Source organism: Penicillium angulare (assembly GCF_028827245.1).
Source record: "Penicillium angulare strain IBT 27051 chromosome Unknown utg000007l_segment0_segment0, whole genome shotgun sequence".
NCBI lineage: Eukaryota > Fungi > Ascomycota > Eurotiomycetes > Eurotiales > Aspergillaceae > Penicillium > Penicillium angulare.
Genome location: NW_026623166.1, coordinates 2,074,831 through 2,092,790, shown reverse-complemented (window position 1 = coordinate 2,092,790; position 17,960 = coordinate 2,074,831). Strand labels below are relative to the sequence as shown.

Here is a 17,960-nt window from a genome sequence, read left to right as displayed (position 1 = left end):
CCTATTGGGTCACAAGTCTGGCCCGACTTTGTGGACTGACAACTACAATTATCTTCCCTGGAATAGCAGATATTATCAGCATATTGGTGTAATACCAAAGCGTGAATAAGATATACACCATAGACTTTCGTAATGCCTGCGCATGAATTGATATTCGTCCCCCTCAGGCCCTTACCGCCCAGGGAGATGTAGTAAACAGGGTTAACATTCTATTTTTGTCATAATGCCATTTGCAATTGTTGGCCAGTAGTATGTCAAAAAGCAATGTCTCTGGACAGAGAACAACGCTGAATGAAAAATTATTATCAAGCAATATACTTTGGATTATAGCTCAAGTACTGGTAGGTAGAAACGTTTAGTACGATTTCAAGTGGATAATGATCAGTAATTTACTATACATCATTAACATTCTTGCATCATGTGTGTATAATATTGGCGATGTAAATTTTCTGTCCCTGCTTTTTCGACAACTTCACAAATTTCTGTTATAATATCGATATGGCCACCGAGCGCCTGCACTGTCTTGTCTGTCTTCTGGTAACCCGATAGGTGGAAATGTGGATTGGGCCTACTCAATTAGCCAACATAAGACGATATGGTTAAGAACACATGCCCGCAGCAATTTAGCCCGGTTCGATGCACGCATAGGGATATTCCTCGCGTAGGATTTTATACTCGAGGGTACCAGAAACCAAGCCATAGAATTACTTAGATCTTCAACCTAACTCTGCCTTGAGATACAAGGGCTTGGGAAATAATTTATAATGCGTATTGGTGGGAGAGTCCAAGACATAATGTATAATGGACTGGATACTAGTTGGCATTTAGACAGGAGCAAGGCTCGTCCTAAACTCTAGATTGAGCGGCTAGGCACAGGTAGTCAGCTACAAAGAGCTCTATCTAGGAGATGACAAAAGAAACAGAGACAAAGAAAAAAAAATCAAGGAAAACAAAGCAAACCATGCATCAGCCTATATCCACCACAAATGCAAATAGTTTTCACCCATCCAAGTAATTGAGAAGACAAAAAAGAGAAAAAAAAGCCAAAAACCAATGATATCCAATATGATGACACCCGCTAATTTCCCATGGAGTTCACAAGTTGTAACAGTCAATCCAGTAACAGTCCCCAGAGATGCTCTAATAAAAGGCAAGAGACAAATGACAAAGGAGACACAAGGGATAATTATAATAAGGAGGTATAGTATGAGTATGAGGGGATGAAGGGACAAGGGCAAACAGAATGAAAACCCGATTCACTGTCCTTCTATAAATGCTTTTTAAACAAAGGGACTTATTGCCGGGGCCAGGACCCGTGGAATGGAGGTAATGATCCCCCAGAGACAGGTAGTGCTGAAGGGGCCGAGTCGCTTCCAAGAACCCGTGGCGTGGAGTCATGTGGTACAGCAGCGTACGGGATCGGTGTTCCAGGCCAACTACCCTGCGGTCGCGGTGATCCTGCTGATACAGGCTGCGCACCAGACGCAGTTCGTCCGGCATCACCGCCCGACCATGTTGGTGTCGGGGCTGTCTCCATGGCAGGTGTAGGGAGAAGCGGGGCGGGGATCGAGGACGAATAACGGGGAGATGAAGGTCGAGGCGGAAGTTGGTTTAGAGGAACGAAGCGAGCAAGATAATCGCGGAAGAAATCGCGCTCAGCCTTATAGTGATCGCGTTGCTGGGTCAAGGCTCGGATTTCCTCGGTTTGGCGCAGGATTTCATCTTGTTGGGAAGTGAGTCGTTGTTCCATTTGCGCTTCGTTGCGTTTGCGATTGCGGAATCGGCGCGAGGCGTCGCTGTTTGCTTTACGCTTTTCGGCTTGGCTGGTTGAGCCGGACTTATAGTCTACATGGCATAGTATTCTTGCTCTTGGGGGCACTGCGTTCGCTTGCGTGCCGGGTCCAACGCTTGGTACTCGATTGGAAGGGATCGATGCTGGTTCTTCTGCAATGCTGCGGGGACCCGCAACTGCAGGCATACCTCGAGTCAGGGTTTCCATTGTCATGTAAGGTGTTGAGGCAGCTGCGTATGAGGCTACACTCGGTGGAGCTGACATGTTTGTTACGGCTGGTGAAGCACGTCCCAATCGGCTATATGTTGAATGGGGCGCGCCGGGGGTGGTTTCTTGAGATGTAGGATTCTTCAATGGCGCTGGACCCGCACTGGTGCGTCTGGAATGGATAATTGGTGTGGAGTGTAGTGCTGCTGGCATTGAGGCTTGAATAGCAGGCAACGCAGCAAGAGGTCGTAAAGGTGGGTTTGGGAGAGGAGAGCTCGCTGGAGCTTGTCGTAGACCCATCGGAGGTTCATGATAAACCAGAGAAGAATGCGAGACGCTGGATTGCCCGCTCCTTCCCCTGCCCACGAATCGCGCTGATGGCGAGCTAGGGTTTCCCAATGGCCAACCGGTCGGCCTGGGAGATAGCGGATGCTGCATAATGGAATGCATGGGACGCATAACGGGTGAAAAGCCCGTTCGTGGTCGCGGAGAAGATTTTCTCGATGCACTTTGTGAGCCTAGACCACTGCTAGTGGCCTCTATTGTCTGAGCCGGTGGATTCAAGATAGAATGAACGCCTATAGATCTCGAGGGGGGACCTTCCAGCGGAGACTCAACTGGGCCATCTGGATGCCAAGACTGTGGTCGAGCTCGTAGTGGTGGCCGACGAGATTGGTGTATGGGACCTACGGGACCATGCTCGTTCTCCATCATACCGTGGCTATGAATCGCATTCTCAGACACATGAGCTGGAGCCGCACGTAGAGACTCCGACAAAGAAGCCTCCTTCTTTGCCTGGCTTATATATCTTGCCACCAGTCTATATTCAAGTCTCGATTGATTCTTATGGTCAGGAGATAAGAATGTATCGGCTCATATTCAGACACAAGACTATGGATCCCAGGAGTACGAGAGCTCCCAGGACCAACATATCCTTTCCTGGTGGCCATGTGTTCAGAAGCCAGGAGCAAGGTTGTTATAGACTCGGATTGCTTTCAATACCTGACATGGAGACTGCACGGCGAGCGGAAATCATTGCAGTCCGGATAGCGTGTATGGAGTGCTATGAACGCAAGGAAGCAGGTGAATTTCTCATTGTTACAATGCCATGCTTCAAAGAAAACGTGCTTATCTGCCTATATGGTTATTATGAATAGAAGCACGGTGTTGGCATGCAATATTTTCAGTCAATGGACGCCGCCTGGTCACCCGTACAGCTCAGCGATGACGAGGCATATTTGCTACAGCAGATCGCCAGTTACGTACGGCCATTGTTTTCTCCCTGGTTCTTTCGACATTCACAGTCGCTGCCTAAGTAGAGTAGTGACGATGCGATATCTGAGGTTTCATCTCAGGATGTTGATTGTGCTCAGACTCGGAAACAAGGGGGGACTCAAGGCATCCTCATGCACATCCTTTTTGGGTGGGTACCATATTGAACAGTCGTCTCACGAGACGCGCCCTTGAATACCGAGATGTTTTTCAAGGCTTTCGTTGATGTTCTACTGAAAGCGCAATGGTTACAATTGTCAACTGCTCATCAACCCAGAGAGTCAAGAAAATGGGCGCTTATCTCAACAGCATCAACATCCAATCTGCTTCTGACCGCCCATATCAGAGCTCTGGGTCCGCTTTCCGTGATCGACGATATGCGGGCCCTCGCGTTGAGCGAGTTGAGCCAAAGGGACCCACAGGTCAACACTCCTGTCTCTGGTGCTCTCAAGAATTAATTGGCATTAAACTAGAGTCACGAATAAGAGAAAGTGGAAGTTTGATGAGCCATTTAACAATCAATTCTACTAGACTATGAGTCTGGAACCGTTCTATAAATATCTACGTGATCTGTTGAGTCAACGTTGAACCATTAACATAAGAATGTGAATAAATCATTGAAACTTAACACTTCATAAACGTTGTTTTGCTACGTAACTACTGAGCATGAGTTGGATTTTCAACGAATGTGCAGTCAACAGTCACATTCCTACCATAATACCCCCTTCAGATTTTGATTCCCTCCTCGGTGGCGGCCAATATGTGAGGCCATTCGCCTTACCACAGCCTTCAACGAATTCCGCCCTCGCAATATCAACGAGCCTAGCACATTTGCGACCGCAGACGAGGAAGACATGTGAGCGGCGTAAAAATCTAGAAGCCTGTTGTTTTAGCTTTTTGTATCTCCTCGTACCGGGCCCACCATTTCGTATTCAAGCATCATTCTTGTCACGACATTTAATACTATTCATTCGATCTGCGATCTCATGGTCCGGGAATTTCCATGAAAATGCGTTCCCTCTCGCATTAGATACACAACGACTTTTGCGATAGCTCTGCCAAGATTGCTGTCATGGCTGCTTAAAATTAGCAGCATGTGCTTCAAGCTTTAATTCGACAGATTATTCAAAGTCTCTTGCGGTATAACTCTTATCAGGTGTTTCTCTCACGTCTCGAACCCACACAATCCCAGGGAAATTATATCCGAAAAATAGGCGTTCCCTCAAATATTGACACTTTCTGCTGGGACTCCACTCTAGCATCTTGCCGTTGTTCTTTCTCCAGTGATGAGTCAAAATAAAAAGCTGAAGAATATCGGCCGGGGATAATGAAAAACGCAGATAATGAAGGAAAAATACCCAATTCTCTTCCAGTGTCTCATTCTCATAGATGAAATCTTCCTCTTGGACCCATTCCGTGAATGTATCCGATTTCGCGCATTGGAGTTGGCTAATCAGATAATCGGCGATAAAATCATGAGCCTCTAAAACCTGAATAGCTTCCAACAAAGAGTTTCCCCCAGTGCAAAATGCATATATCTCGTCCCACCCCATGATCCCGGTAGAATACACAGAAGTCATGGAGCCGCTATGTTTTAGCATTGTGGCAGGCATTGCAGCGACAATAGCCACAGATCTTGCAGCGCCAGATGGCTATGAAGGGGCCCGAGTTGCAGCCAGAGCAGCGCCAAGTCAGGATGTTCCCGTTGGTGGCCTGGACGATTATAAAAACGTGACCAGAGCATTGGTTTGCCATTATGACAGTGATGAAGAATTGGAACGGGATAGCTATAGAGTCTGCTGTTAATGCCAAACGCGCTGGATCGAAGGTTCTGACACTGTATCATCTACCTAACTAGGAGAAAGACAAGGCCCAAGGGACGACGATCCAGGGAGAAATAGGAAAGAAATTGGATAACCGAAAGTACAATGAACATAAAAGGAAGCAGAGATAGGTTGATATTGGGGGAAGGGGAGGGAGGTGGTTCATGTCAGTTGTACAGGGAAATCTAGGCCAAGGACCAAGGTGATCCCTGTTTGCACGCCAGCCGGGAAATTGCGATCATAGGGATCAGGAGCTTGCGATTGTCAGTCGGTAATTGCCTACTCCAGGGATGGTCCGCGGCAATCTGCAATTTGATGTTTTGTGCTGATCGACCCACGTCGCAAAAGGGAGTTCAGGCGCCCAATAGACAGGTTATACAGATAGAGCGGAAACCGCAAAGTCTGGGCTATGATTTTTCATTATTCGGTTGAGCTTAGCCTAGGGTTATTCGAGGCCGAGTGTATCCCATGGCCATACCAGCGAGTGGCAGTATCTTCGAGTTACACAAACCATGTATTGGTCCATACAGGGGGGGCACCGGGTATTCTCGAACACACTACCCAAGGAACGTGCTAGGAACATTTCAGGGCATCATCCCAATAACTCGGGTTGGATTCAATACTTTAACTTCCTTACTTCACTGTTGAACGCTAAATGTGCGGCCATGGTATATGACAGCACTACGCTGGATCTGACAAGTTGAACGCTACTTGTTGCTTAATAGTACACAGTACATTTGTGTTGTAGCTCAGAGGAATGGATTGTGTTATTGTTTCAGATAAAATATGTGAAGCTACATATATAGTGGGAAGACCAAGTTAGTATGTAATCAACTTGGTTCACAGGGATAATTCGGGATCTATTGGCGACCTCACACAGTCAAGAAGGAGAGTATATTTTGGCCGTCACGGGTTACCAGTCACCGTGGTATTGTACGGAAACAAATTAGACCCTAGCGTCAGAGGTAGGCCCGTCCGCGCTACCTTGTAGGGAGGCAATGTGTCTGTATTGCAGTGGTTTCTATATTATACAGAGGGAAGGTGGGGGGGGACAAAATCGGGTCTTGGCGCGGTTTTGGATGCAGATATCAAAGTGATATTCAAATCAGCGGATATGTATTAGGGTTCAATTTGGTTTATCTGATATCAGATTGATGCACTAAATCACAGAACTCGAACTGGTGCCAAATATACTTTGATAGTACCCTCCATTTACAAGATAGCTGGCGGTCCCGTTTCATCCTGAATTGTCTCGGAGTTTGACGTTGGTAGGCTGCGGCAGCGTGTATGCCAATTTATTGAGGTTTGGCCAGTATATTTAATAAAAAAGATCTTATTAATTTTGATGGGGTAGGGGACAAAAATGAATTTTTTCGAAGTGGAACCTTTCCCCCCTTTTTGTCTCTTATTTTTCTCTAACTCCATTTCTACTAGTCGCATTTATTTCAAAATTAAAATAGAGATATTAAAGCATCACAGATATTACAGATATCACAGATTCAGGGGTAAATGGTCTTTTTCTGGGCCTTTTCTGGGCTTTCTGGGCTTTCTGGGCCCGCGGTAATTTGGCCCGGGTTGGGCTCTGGGCCGGATCAGAACGGATTCTTTCGAGGTCTACCTCAGGAATCAGATGTGGAGAGCGGCAGGGGCTTGCCTTTCTGCTGAATAAGGATTAGAATTTGATAGCGAAGGTTGGCTGAGTCGATTAAAGCCTAGACCAGTCAAAACATACCGACATTCTGGGATGTGATCTCTAAAAATGCATGGCCCCAGGCATCTAGTAGACTAGCAAGAAGGTTTCTTCTCTTCTCTTGGCTTCTACAGCGCATGCTAAATGGCCTGGTTCCAGTACAGCGGCCAGAGGAAATGTCATATGAACCACACTGGATGGCATAGAGAGCCTAAGAAAGGCGCGTAAAGGAGCGCCCTGGTTACAAAATCGCCTCTGGTCTTGATCCGCCTCGTATGTCCCCGGGATGGGGCAGTCATCATCACCAGGAGCATTTCCAATATCAGCGTACACATCGCAAGTTACGGAAAAGCTTAAATCTTTTGAATCGCAATTTTCGAGCCACTTGATTGGGAAATTTTTATTTATTCGCTTCATCTTGGCGTGAAATCTTCACCGAGTAGACATGAAATTGAAAATCAGGTCGAGAAGACGGGTAAAGAACACCTGAACAGAGTGGGTACGAACTGGAAAGTTTGCTCATGTGACCATCTTTATAGATTGCTTAGACTCTATACGTCTCCCAAAAAGAAAGTGAAATCATACTGTTCATTTTTGGCCTGTCTTGGTATTTCCGTTGTCATCTTTGAAAAATTGGAATACGCACTGTGTGCACCCGCAATCATGTTGGCTCTTGTTTAGCGGGTCCCAACTAGTTAACTTTCATTGCCTATTAGGCAGCTGGAAATTGTTCGGAGTACTAGAAAGTTTAAAAAAAGTGACTCCTCCCGCTATATGGACGACCAGACGAGTTCAGTTCTCCAGCCGAGATGCCAAGAATTGGGTTTCGAAGGCCTGAAGATTGTCGTAACTCAATTGGTTACGCCAAGCCTGGGCAGAATTCGACTGCGCCCATCTATGCGACCTGTATGACTGTTTGTGAAAACGATCTTGCCTAGTCCCCTAGCTATGCAGGCTGCACAATATACGAATCATTCACCGCGTCCAGATGTGGCCCTATGGGATTTTCCAGGAGCCGGATCTGGTCGTGTGGGTCGCAAATTCATAAGCCGGACAACACCAGAAATAGCCAAACCATTTGGCATACCACGTAAGCACAATTGCTACACGGTAACTAAATGCTCTTGCATAAGGTAGGTCCGGGGGGGGGGCAAGAGTAGACAACGTACAGCAAAGGAAAGCAGCCATAGTTCGAATATTCTTGCGTTGAAGAATGTGTAATCGTTGTGACGTGTCATTAGTTTTGTATTTGTGCATTGGGATTTCGTGGCTTCAATTTGAATTCTCTTGTAGCGTACACTTTTTTTAGCTGTTTCTTTCTGACTCCATGAGGGCATAAAGTGCGAGGATCTACATCTTTGCGTTTTCAGAAGGGCCTCCACCTTTTAGATATCGTTGGGTGATAGAAACAGTGGGCCAAACTTTCTGGGTCGTGTTGTAATTCAAAGGAAGATTGATTGTTTATCTTTCAGAGGGAATACAACGAGAAGATCAAGTTGATTGGTGTTGTGATATGAGGCTGATGCAGATCAGGAACTGATCCGCACCATCGGAATTAATTCCCGAGATATCTATATGTAGCATCAAGTTGATTGGAAATCAACTTGATCTTCTCGCTGTATATATAGCTTCATGTATTCCCTCTGAAAGAATATGAATAAATCTTCCTTCAAACCACAACAAAACCCAACCCAAACCCACGTTTGTCGAGGTCTACCCATGCCCCAATCGAACAACTGCGTCAAGTCGGATTGCGTCGTTTGTGTTTATGTTGATGACTTTCTTGTCCCTGCGGCAAATGCGCATGAAAAACAAACAAGCAAGTGCAACGATCCTCACAAATAGACACGCCCCCTTTGGCCACCGCCCAAAGGGTGCTCCCGCCCACAATGAAAATCCTGTTAGAATGAAAATTCTTCACCACACATCAATTTTACTACCAATTTTACATACAAAAAAATGCCCCAAACCAAAAATGAAGCCGAAATTCGGATTTAGCAAGCAATTGCACACATCCAGGCCCTAAATTCAAAGCCTGTTCTTACCAAAATTGCGAAGGAATTCAACGTTGATTATCAACGTCTCCGTCGCCGCCATCTAGGCATACCAGCAACAGCTGCACCTAGACCTCACCGACGTCTACTATCGGAAATTCAAGAAAATACCCTAATAGATTGGCTATTATTCTTAATATTTCGACTAAAAATTAAGCCTACAACAAAGATGATTGTACGTACAGCCAATCAAATCTGCCACCGGTCGGGAGAATCGGAGGTCGGTAAAAATTGGGTATATGGCTTTACCACTCGTGTTAAGAAAGATTATAACCTCAATATCGTTACTGAGGTTCCAATCGAAAAAAAAAGGCTTACAGCTGAAGACATTGGAGAGATTAGTCTTTGGTTTGACTATTTGGAACCTTATATTGAGAAAATTCCTTACCAAAACATCTATAACTTTGATGAAATTGGCTTCCAATCAGGACAGATTGGAAAAGAGAATGTTCCCTCAGGGGTAACACCCAAAAAACATACTCGAAAAGGAACACCAGAACGAGCACCAACGACTACAATTATTGAGTGTGTATCAGCAGATGGAAGTGTTATTCCGCCTTATATCATTTTCGCGTGTAAAGGCCGGCTTCTCGAGGACTACTTCCCATCTAAAATTCCTGGTGATTGGGCCTTTGATACATCACCAAATGGGTTTATTACACAAGAAATTGCACTTGAATGGCTTCGACATTTCCAAGATTATACATTTAAAGCTGCCAATGGATATCCACGGTTACTTCTCTTTGATGGACACGACTCTCATCTTACCCTAGAGTTCCTTAATCTATGTGATGTATTTTATATTATTCCTTTTGTTCTAAGTCCCATTCAACCCATATCACTCAGCCATTAGATCAGAATCCATTTCTGGCCTATAAACACCACTTTAAAGTGGATAACTCAGAGAATATCTCGTGGTTGGGGGATATTGATCTTGCGATATTTATACATTCACTGCCGAAGATCCGGGAAAAAACCTTCAAAAAAAGCACTATCGAACATGCCTTTCGTGATACAGGCATTATACCTTTTGACCCTTTAAATATCCTAACCCAAATTAATGGATTTATGACCAATGATCAATTCTGGGATGAGAGTATTCCGATTATACAGACGTGGGATGGATCACCTCTACGGGAGCTAGATTTACCAAGTAGCCCAATTCCTACAACACCTCCAAAGACTATACGATCTGCAGCTAAATTTGCGGCTAAAAGCGATCGAAAACTATTTGATCGTCTCGATTCCCAATCAAAACAGGTCTACCGAGTCCTACAGCAAGGATATCTTCAGTATTAAAGCTTTACAGCAGCTCCGACAGACCTTTGAATCAGAGGTTCTACCACGCAGAAATATAAAAAAAAGGTCAAAAAGGGCAGTTCTAAATACACGTGTAGGAAGGGTATATGCGAGAGATGCCCATGTTAGTATTGCAGCCCGATATGCCAAGGAAAAGGCTGCTGCTGATCGAAAAATGGCGAAGCAGAAGTTGATGGCTGAAGCCAATATGCAAGTGACCCGGTGGAAGGCCCACAGTGACATTTCTTTTTACTTTTTTTTACTTTTTTACATTCTTTACTAGTTAAATTTGATATTCTGTATATAAATTCAATATATTTGATGTGTTATTGTTGTTAAAATTGTTATTAAACTGAGGGGTGGGTGAAGAATTTTCATTCTAACAGGGTTTTCATTGTGGGCGTGCACGGCTACCCCGCGATCGTTCCTCGGTGGACGCGTTGGTATCAAATTCACAGGGCCTGCTTCGGTCCATACAGTGAGTGGCAGAGCCCGCATACGTACCCTGATTCTTCATAGCCTTCGGGCAACTCCGTATAGATAGACGAGTCGACATCACCGTGAAGAAACGCGGTGACTGCGTCGAATTGGTAGAGTTCCCATTCGCGCAACACAGCGCTCGCGAAAATGCAGCGGACGGAGTCCATCCTAGACACAGCAGCTAACGTCTCGTGATAGTCGATATCATGTTTCTGCCGGTAGCCTTTGATGACCAATCGCGCTTTGCGTGTTCCGTTGGCTTTCGTCTTGAAGACCCATTTGCAGCCAATTCCATGATCTTCTGCTGGTCCGTCCGCTCGCAGGACCTTTTCCGATGTTCTGTGTTCAAGAAGCGACCCACCATTCCAGCTGGTCTGGGCCCAATACCGCTTCGCGAAAGGTCGCCGGGTCCACTTCTCTGACCTGTGCGGTGTTCATTGTGCCTGCCGAGTACACCTTGCCCAGGGACCCCAGGAGACGCCGTGAAGGTCTTCGTCTACGATCATAGATCGAATATCCAAGATCCGATGTCAAGTCGGTCCTTCTTGGCTTGGTTTGACCACTGGAGGTGTCACCTCTTCACACTCAAGTGGCGTTTTCTATCGCTTCTTTGATGGACGAAATGGCGATGCAGATGGCATTGGCAACCCGCTGGCTGAACCTGGCATCGATGGAAAGACCGGTGATGGAGGAGCGTTGTCCCGTCCTTTCGTTGCACCGTCTGTTCGGCGTTTGCCAGATGATTTGCGCTCGTTTCCGGGTTGAAGGGATCTTTATCATTATGGATCGCATTTAGAGTATAGATATATTCCGGTCCACTCTGCGTGAGCAGAATGGCAATTTGAGCCTTGCTGCCAATTGATACAGGGCGGTAGCATTCAAGAGATGTACTATCATCCGCACATGATCGATGAATTCGCGCGCGCTGCCGCAGCGCTCGCCATTTTGCTGGCATAGCTGAGCGAACAGTTCACAAAATTTCGCGAGTTCCATCCACCAGTACCGCTCCTGGAATTTATTCCAGAGGTCGCGGGACGTCCTTAGCCTTGCGGTACGAATTTCGATGTGGGGGAGAAGTACCGGGAGATGGCGTGATGGGTCTTGGCTTCGCATCGCCAGCTTTCACGCAATCGCTCGAACGACTGATCCTCCACAATCGAAGCAACGCCTGAAAGTGAGTCTTCGGTTTAACCTCAGAAATCAAAGTTCCTTGTGCTTAAATCAGGTGTTGCTTATCAACAATATCATTTAGTTGACCTCGGAGTACTCATTGTGGAATAAGCACCAGCTGGAAGTCACTCTATACCAGTTTCAAGGACGTGACCAGATGGGCAAACCCCATGCTCTGGATGGTACGAAGCGGAAGCTTCAACGAACAGACACGGCTTACTGGGGCTGCAGTCATGGGGTGGGAGCCGCACAAAGTAGCTCACTGCAGGTGATGATGGTAAGGGTGGTTAGGGTGTAGTTCTTTCTTTTCTTGAAATTGCGGCAAGATAGCCGCCTAAAGATGTTGCTAGGTAGAATCCGACAATCATGGAAATAGTGGCTATTGATATCAAAGCAAGAGGGCCCACGATGCGCGGACAGTGGATAGAGATATGTTGCCTTTCACAGCGGGATGAAACTTCTTGCGTTGTACCTATATCGTCCCTCGGCCCGGTCGGGGCACCAGGTACGGCTAGGTGATGCGCGTAGAAAGGCGGCTGCTCCAATTCGCCCTCGAACTGCCGGCTCGGGCTATCGAAGTCTTGTTGGTTTAGAAACGGCATTTGCTTAGCCTTTTCGCAGTTTTCGGTTGGCCAACAATGGACTTAACAATACGCTTGCTGTTATGGCAGAAGGGAGTTTTCGGACCTTGCCGACCGTCGATTTCCTTATTCAATGGTGGAATCCTCCTATGTTTCCGTCGATAAAATCGAGTGGAGATGCCAACGAAGAGCTGTAGAGTACCTGTCACTAAATGAATTGATTCCAGCAAGAAATTCAAACAATCATCATTGCTCGACGGGGATTCTGCCTTGGATTGTCTCTGCTCATATAAGGGACGATTATTTTTGGGAATACTGAGATAAGAAGGAAGAGAAATCGTAAACTCTTTATGCAACTAAGGACCAATATTAGTCTCGGTATTTTTATTTTCCATAACTGCCGAATAATTCGGTCTAGATCGTGAGTATCCTCGCACGTGATTGTTAATGATGTAATTCAAAGGAAGATTGTCGGTCAAAGCGGAGAAGGATCTTACTAGCCGCGCCCTCGCACTACGTTGCGGAACACCAAATCGACCGGAACACCAAATCGAATAAGCCCGATTTGGTGTTCCGCAGCGCAATGAAATTCTCACCGTAATGAAATAAATTGTCATTTACATACATTTCTACTAGCAAAATCAAAACTTATCAATAAAAACAATAACCTCACCCCCCTCGTTATACAAAGGCATAGCCTCTGCCTGCATTTGAGCTTCATCAATACGCGGCGTGGTAGGAGGACCGTACTTTCTCTTCCATTCCCTCGTAGCCCGTTTTTCCTCCCTTTCAGCTTCTTTGGCCTTCCTCGCAGCAATACTACGCTTTGCGTCTTTAACACGGATAATTCCATCATCACTAAAGCCCAATGGGGCTGTTGCGAATACGAATATTCGCAGGAATCCCTAATATTCGTTATTCGCAATATATCACGTGCAATTGCACCAGAAATTGCGCAATGGACTAGATATTGACCGAATGAGGGTTAATACGAGGATTCGCGCGATAAAAAAACCTTTTAATAGTGTGGTTAATGCCCCCCCTCCCTATCCTTCTACTTGGAATGCCAGAATATCATCTCTGCTATTCCACCCACCTCCTCTCACCTGTTTCGTCAATCGGCGATGCAGACCCGTGAGTCATACCCTCCTTATCTATCGTCTCACTATCGCTGCGTTGAATGGAGTTGTATGATCGAAGGATTCCGCGACTTTGGAGATTCTTTTTTTGGAGTAAAAAGCTTACACGGGAGGGGCTCTGACGCTGGAATGGGTGTATCATGTGTTGAGTCCTTAAAAGGGGTTCCGGTCAGCACGCCGTCAATCCACCCTTGACGTGTTCGTGGTACGTTCCCGCCGCACATTCAATTCTTCATGGAAGGCGCTAACAAGGCGAGAGCAAGTGAAGGGCGGATAATCAAACACTAGTATGGATGCGACATATTGTAATTAGTCCAAGTGTTCGCATGATTGGGTTTGAGCGACGAGGCCTGTTCATGGCTTCACAGTGGTGCTAATAAGTAACCGAGGTTGCGCGTGGTATTTATGCATCACGCGTTAACGTGTCGCCCCGCCATACGTCCCCTACTGACCACCGCTGTTGACGCGTCGATATCTGAAGTCGGTCTTCAGGAATGCGGTTTTTCGTCTCATCGTCGCAATGTACGGGCTGTTCATGTGCACAACTGTCAATGATTTGGTATCAAATCACTTTTCCAAACTCCGGCCTCGCCCAGATTTGATTCATTCCCCAAGCGCCCTCGAGCCGGGGGGCGGGGTCCCCCAGAGAGACCCCCTTTATGGGGGTCGGCGAGGCAATTTCCAATTGCCGGGGGTGCCCCCCATAGGCGACGGGCAAGATCCGCCCGCGATCGTGGTCTTGTGTCCCGTGCTATCCTCTGCAAAATTCCTCAAAACTCAATTATCATCCTGCATCGATAGGCGTGATTCATCGACGAACTCATAATGAAATGAACATTTCGCTTCAACGATCTGATAACGATGGTTAATTTTTCGAGCCCATCCTCCAGGTTTCTGTCCTGAAATGGTTCGGATTAAGTTACCGGGGGTTATTTTGAGCCGTTGTTTAGAGCTTAGCTTTGTCCGATGAAAAAGCCCAGATTGCTCTATAACCTGGTAGAATGGGAGGCCGGGCCCAATCGAATGATGTCTATTGTTGTCCGTTCCCTTCGCTCGCTCCCAATGTGCCCGAGGGAATCATTCTAGACCTCCCCCCCGGGGGTGTGACGTTTGGTTCGAGCGGGCCTTTGGTATACGGGGCCACCCTGCGGGTGTCGGCCCTCTCCGGCCCAAGGCGGGGGTTGAATGTGAAAGCCTGGCTAAGTAGCCCCTCAATCATCACTCACCGTTCCGAGATTATTTGCGAGTCACGGAGAAGGTAGATGAAATATACCTTCGCTACCCCGCCCTTAGTCTGGTATTGCTGGTGTAGTAGGAAGCCACGTACTAAGTGTCATTCCTCAATCTCGTGCTTTCACGCTAGGTGGATTGTATTCATGCCTGGCGGACCTCGAGTATGCCGCATCGCGCCAAGGGGCCGTGTCGGAGCTCGTCAGCCTCTCCCATGTTGGGGTAGGGGAGGGCTCTTGACCACCTTCACATGGACTTCCCAGATCTCTCGAGTTTGACACTCCATTAGAACTCTGCATATGCTGAGCTTAATGGCTCGGATCAAGAGTTGAGAGCTCTAGAACGTGGGTGTAAAAAGTGATATGCGACTTGATTCCAAATCTAGTGATGAATCAGACCCATAGGAGCAATCCCCCGATGTTATTGATTGATCCCGACACAAATTCTGCATGAGAGGATAGTGGGTGGTACAAATCGACAATAACCGGCGTGTCTTATCCGTCGCTTTCGGTATCAGAAGAACCCACAAAATCTTCAAGTATCCTGCTTGACTTTGGCTATACTTACGCTAAACATCATCATGAATCGCTCGTAGAGCAGGCCGCAGGGCAAGATACTACTCTTCAGCTCTCATATGTTCGATTCGGATAAATCCCAGTACCCCAGGAACATGGACAGTGGAATACGAAGGAGTATTTTCCAGCTACAATCATAGCCTCTTAGGCACGAGGCGCATTGCCTCAACTCAATAGAGTGAATCGGGTCAGTTTTTTCTCTTTTTGCTTGCCATGCTAATGATGTCGGAGTTTGCCTCATGATTGCCAGTTGATATCACCGCAGCCACAGTTAGTAAAATAGTTCTTGATGCGGCCCCTCCTCGAATGGTGTCTTACCTTGAGAACCCGGTTCGCCAGTCCTGGCATGACTTAGCATGTCGTATTTCAGGGCATCTGAATATCCTTAGCATGCCATATACAGATTGGCAGAGACGAATGATGAGCAGTGGAGACACCACTGATACGACAAGACCTGCAAAACAGCTCAGTCAATTCTTAAGAAGAAATTTTGTTCATGTCATATGGGTCAGTTGTGATGCACATGATCGGTAAAACACCTGTCTCTCCAATGCTGCAATCAGCGAAGATCGCGAACTCGGAAAACTCGGGGCTTTGTATTCCGCGATGGAAGAAGATTGGATTTCTTCAATAATGTTTGGGGTCATGATTTATGCGAAGCATGACAGACCCGGGGAGCATACTAGCTGGCTCGATCCCGGTAGGCTCTCTGTGCCCTTGCGCACCGAGTGGCAATAAAGGAAATGAAACTGATCTAAAGAAAGAATAGTTTCAAGATAGTCGAAAATTCAAGAAGAAAATTCAAAAAGGTTGGACGATAAATTAATTAAACTGACAAAACTTCCTTTGCTCGAACAGTCACAGCAGTGCATACTGCAGCTGAGCAGGGGACTACCAGCAATATACGATAACCGCTGTTAGGCATACCCCAGGTTAGTAGACAAACTCCCAAAGTGTCTGTGGAGACTGGGGTGACCAAGTCTAATGGGGGTTCCGGGGAAACCCAGCTCAGCTTGTGCGCGGGCTAGATCCGTCGCCACGCTTGGTTCAATCCATTAGCTTGGTAGCTCTTTAATTGGGCAAGCTGATTGGCCCCCGGAAGGGATTGTCTCAAATGAAATATGTTTTTTTCTAGTCCACATGCTGCTAAGGTTTGAGTAGCATTGCTAATCTTCTCAAAATGGTATGAAATCCGAGAATTATTGGGCCTTGCAAGAGTTGGTTGGGTTTTTAATATAGCGTCATATTGTCGCAATTTTGTGTTTATTGAAGGGTCATGGCAAGTAAATACGCAACCGACGCGGGCAATCCAAACTTTAGCCAGTCCCAGGCACGATTAAAATAGACAAGATGAGAGGCGTGGGCCGGGATATCTCTAGTCATTGGCTTCCAGAAAGGCGGGAATGATAGTCGCCATTGCGTTATGATGATCTTAACCACTGCAAGATCAACCGTGCTTCTAATGTTACAAAGTTCTTCACGTCACAAAACGTAGTACTACGCACTCTTTTGCATTTTTCCATATTCGGCTAGACAAAAGGTGCAGTATTTATCAGAAACCCCATCACTGTGGCCCAAACTATGGAGCTCTCTGCCCTGCACACCGGACCAAGTGTTGGTGACGCACGATAGGAAAGCGGGATGGTCAGGCGAGATATTCCAGGGGACATTATTCGATCTGAGTGTTGCAGCTGTGACAAACGACCCCATGCTCGGAGATGGCACGCTTGTAGCAGGCGTGTGGGGTGGTGTATTGGGCGTACCTGACTGGACGGTGTGATCGAGCTCCGATATCTGAGCGACTGAGGTTCTCGAAGACGAATGCGCTATCGGCGGTGAAGGCGAGCGGCCGGTACCACTGCATGGCGTCGAGTTTCGAACAGCGGCTTGATACCATCTTTGAGCTACATCGTTGGTTTCCTGGCTTTGGTGCCAACTCGCGCACAAGAAGCACTTTGCAATATCACGAAGAGAGAGCTCCAAGGTCGCCAAGTTAAGTGGGCGTCTGGCCAGGCTTGTCACCCTTTGGAGGCCCACTTGAATGACTGGTAATCTGATCTTGCTCTTGCAAGATGTGTCTTTTATAGTGAGACCGCAGCAAGTCCTGCTCTCTTGAGAGGCAATATTCATCTCGCAGGTAGTCAGAGGATCCCATTGAATGTTAGACATGGCGTGGCTGCGGGCGGACACGATAGACAATCGAGAAAAGAGGCAGATTTCTTGCAAGAGACCACGTTCTTGTCTGCTATTTATAATCATCTTGGTTGCAAGGTGATATCCTTTATAGCATTTATATTCAGATAGTTCCTGAGATCTACATTCTATCCATACAGCCATGCCTGGTATACGGGCCTAACCGGTCGATAGTACTGCGCGTGGGAACGGCGGGAATAATCCCAGGATCGGACAAGCTCCCAGAGTTTATCATCTGGATCCCAGGAGCGGGATTGGAGCACCTAGTATTCTAAGTCTTGGTCCCCCTGTGGTCTACCTGGTTCGGCTTGTGTTTCACCACCCGAGTCAGTGATAAATACACCGGGGAGGTCTTCACTAGCTACTCTTTTCACCACGACTATCCAAGCTAGACTTTTAGCCTCTTTCCAGACTTTGACCTGTTTAAAATTTGACACCCCTCAGTTCTAATTTCA

General features: G+C 46.7%; 7 protein-coding genes across 7 annotated transcripts; 3 read left to right on the top strand and 4 right to left on the bottom strand.

The window, feature by feature from the left end:
- Positions 1 to 1,294: 1,294 nt before the first annotated feature.
- N7478_010060 (bZIP transcription factor) lies at positions 1,295 to 2,710 on the bottom strand (the record flags this gene model as incomplete). The annotated part of the gene is made up of 1 exon (XM_056926274.1): positions 1,295 to 2,710. The coding sequence occupies one exon, from the start codon at positions 2,708 to 2,710 to the stop codon at positions 1,295 to 1,297; it is 1,416 nt and encodes a 471-aa protein (XP_056775644.1).
- Positions 2,711 to 3,474: 764 nt separating this feature from the next.
- N7478_010059 (uncharacterized protein) lies at positions 3,475 to 3,729 on the top strand (the record flags this gene model as incomplete). The annotated part of the gene is made up of 1 exon (XM_056926273.1): positions 3,475 to 3,729. One exon carries the CDS (start codon positions 3,475 to 3,477, stop codon positions 3,727 to 3,729), a length of 255 nt encoding a protein of 84 aa, XP_056775643.1.
- A 1,093-nt stretch (positions 3,730 to 4,822) lies between these two features.
- Positions 4,823 to 5,077, top strand: N7478_010058 (uncharacterized protein; the record flags this gene model as incomplete). Its single annotated transcript, XM_056926272.1, has 1 exon — positions 4,823 to 5,077. One exon carries the CDS (start codon positions 4,823 to 4,825, stop codon positions 5,075 to 5,077), a length of 255 nt encoding a protein of 84 aa, XP_056775642.1.
- A 3,930-nt stretch (positions 5,078 to 9,007) lies between these two features.
- On the top strand, positions 9,008 to 9,691 carry N7478_010057 (uncharacterized protein; the record flags this gene model as incomplete). Its single annotated transcript, XM_056926271.1, has 1 exon — positions 9,008 to 9,691. One exon carries the CDS (start codon positions 9,008 to 9,010, stop codon positions 9,689 to 9,691), a length of 684 nt encoding a protein of 227 aa, XP_056775641.1.
- An 898-nt stretch (positions 9,692 to 10,589) lies between these two features.
- N7478_010056 (uncharacterized protein) lies at positions 10,590 to 11,055 on the bottom strand (the record flags this gene model as incomplete). The annotated part of the gene is made up of 2 exons (XM_056926270.1): positions 10,590 to 10,991; positions 11,041 to 11,055. 2 exons carry the CDS (start codon positions 11,053 to 11,055, stop codon positions 10,590 to 10,592), a joined length of 417 nt encoding a protein of 138 aa, XP_056775640.1.
- Positions 11,056 to 13,009: 1,954 nt separating this feature from the next.
- N7478_010055 (uncharacterized protein) lies at positions 13,010 to 13,649 on the bottom strand (the record flags this gene model as incomplete). Its single annotated transcript, XM_056926269.1, has 2 exons — positions 13,010 to 13,242; positions 13,475 to 13,649. The coding sequence occupies 2 exons, from the start codon at positions 13,647 to 13,649 to the stop codon at positions 13,010 to 13,012; spliced, it is 408 nt and encodes a 135-aa protein (XP_056775639.1).
- Positions 13,650 to 16,809: 3,160 nt separating this feature from the next.
- N7478_010054 (uncharacterized protein) lies at positions 16,810 to 17,481 on the bottom strand (the record flags this gene model as incomplete). The annotated part of the gene is made up of 1 exon (XM_056926268.1): positions 16,810 to 17,481. The coding sequence occupies one exon, from the start codon at positions 17,479 to 17,481 to the stop codon at positions 16,810 to 16,812; it is 672 nt and encodes a 223-aa protein (XP_056775638.1).
- Between the last annotated feature and the right edge of the window lie 479 nt (positions 17,482 to 17,960).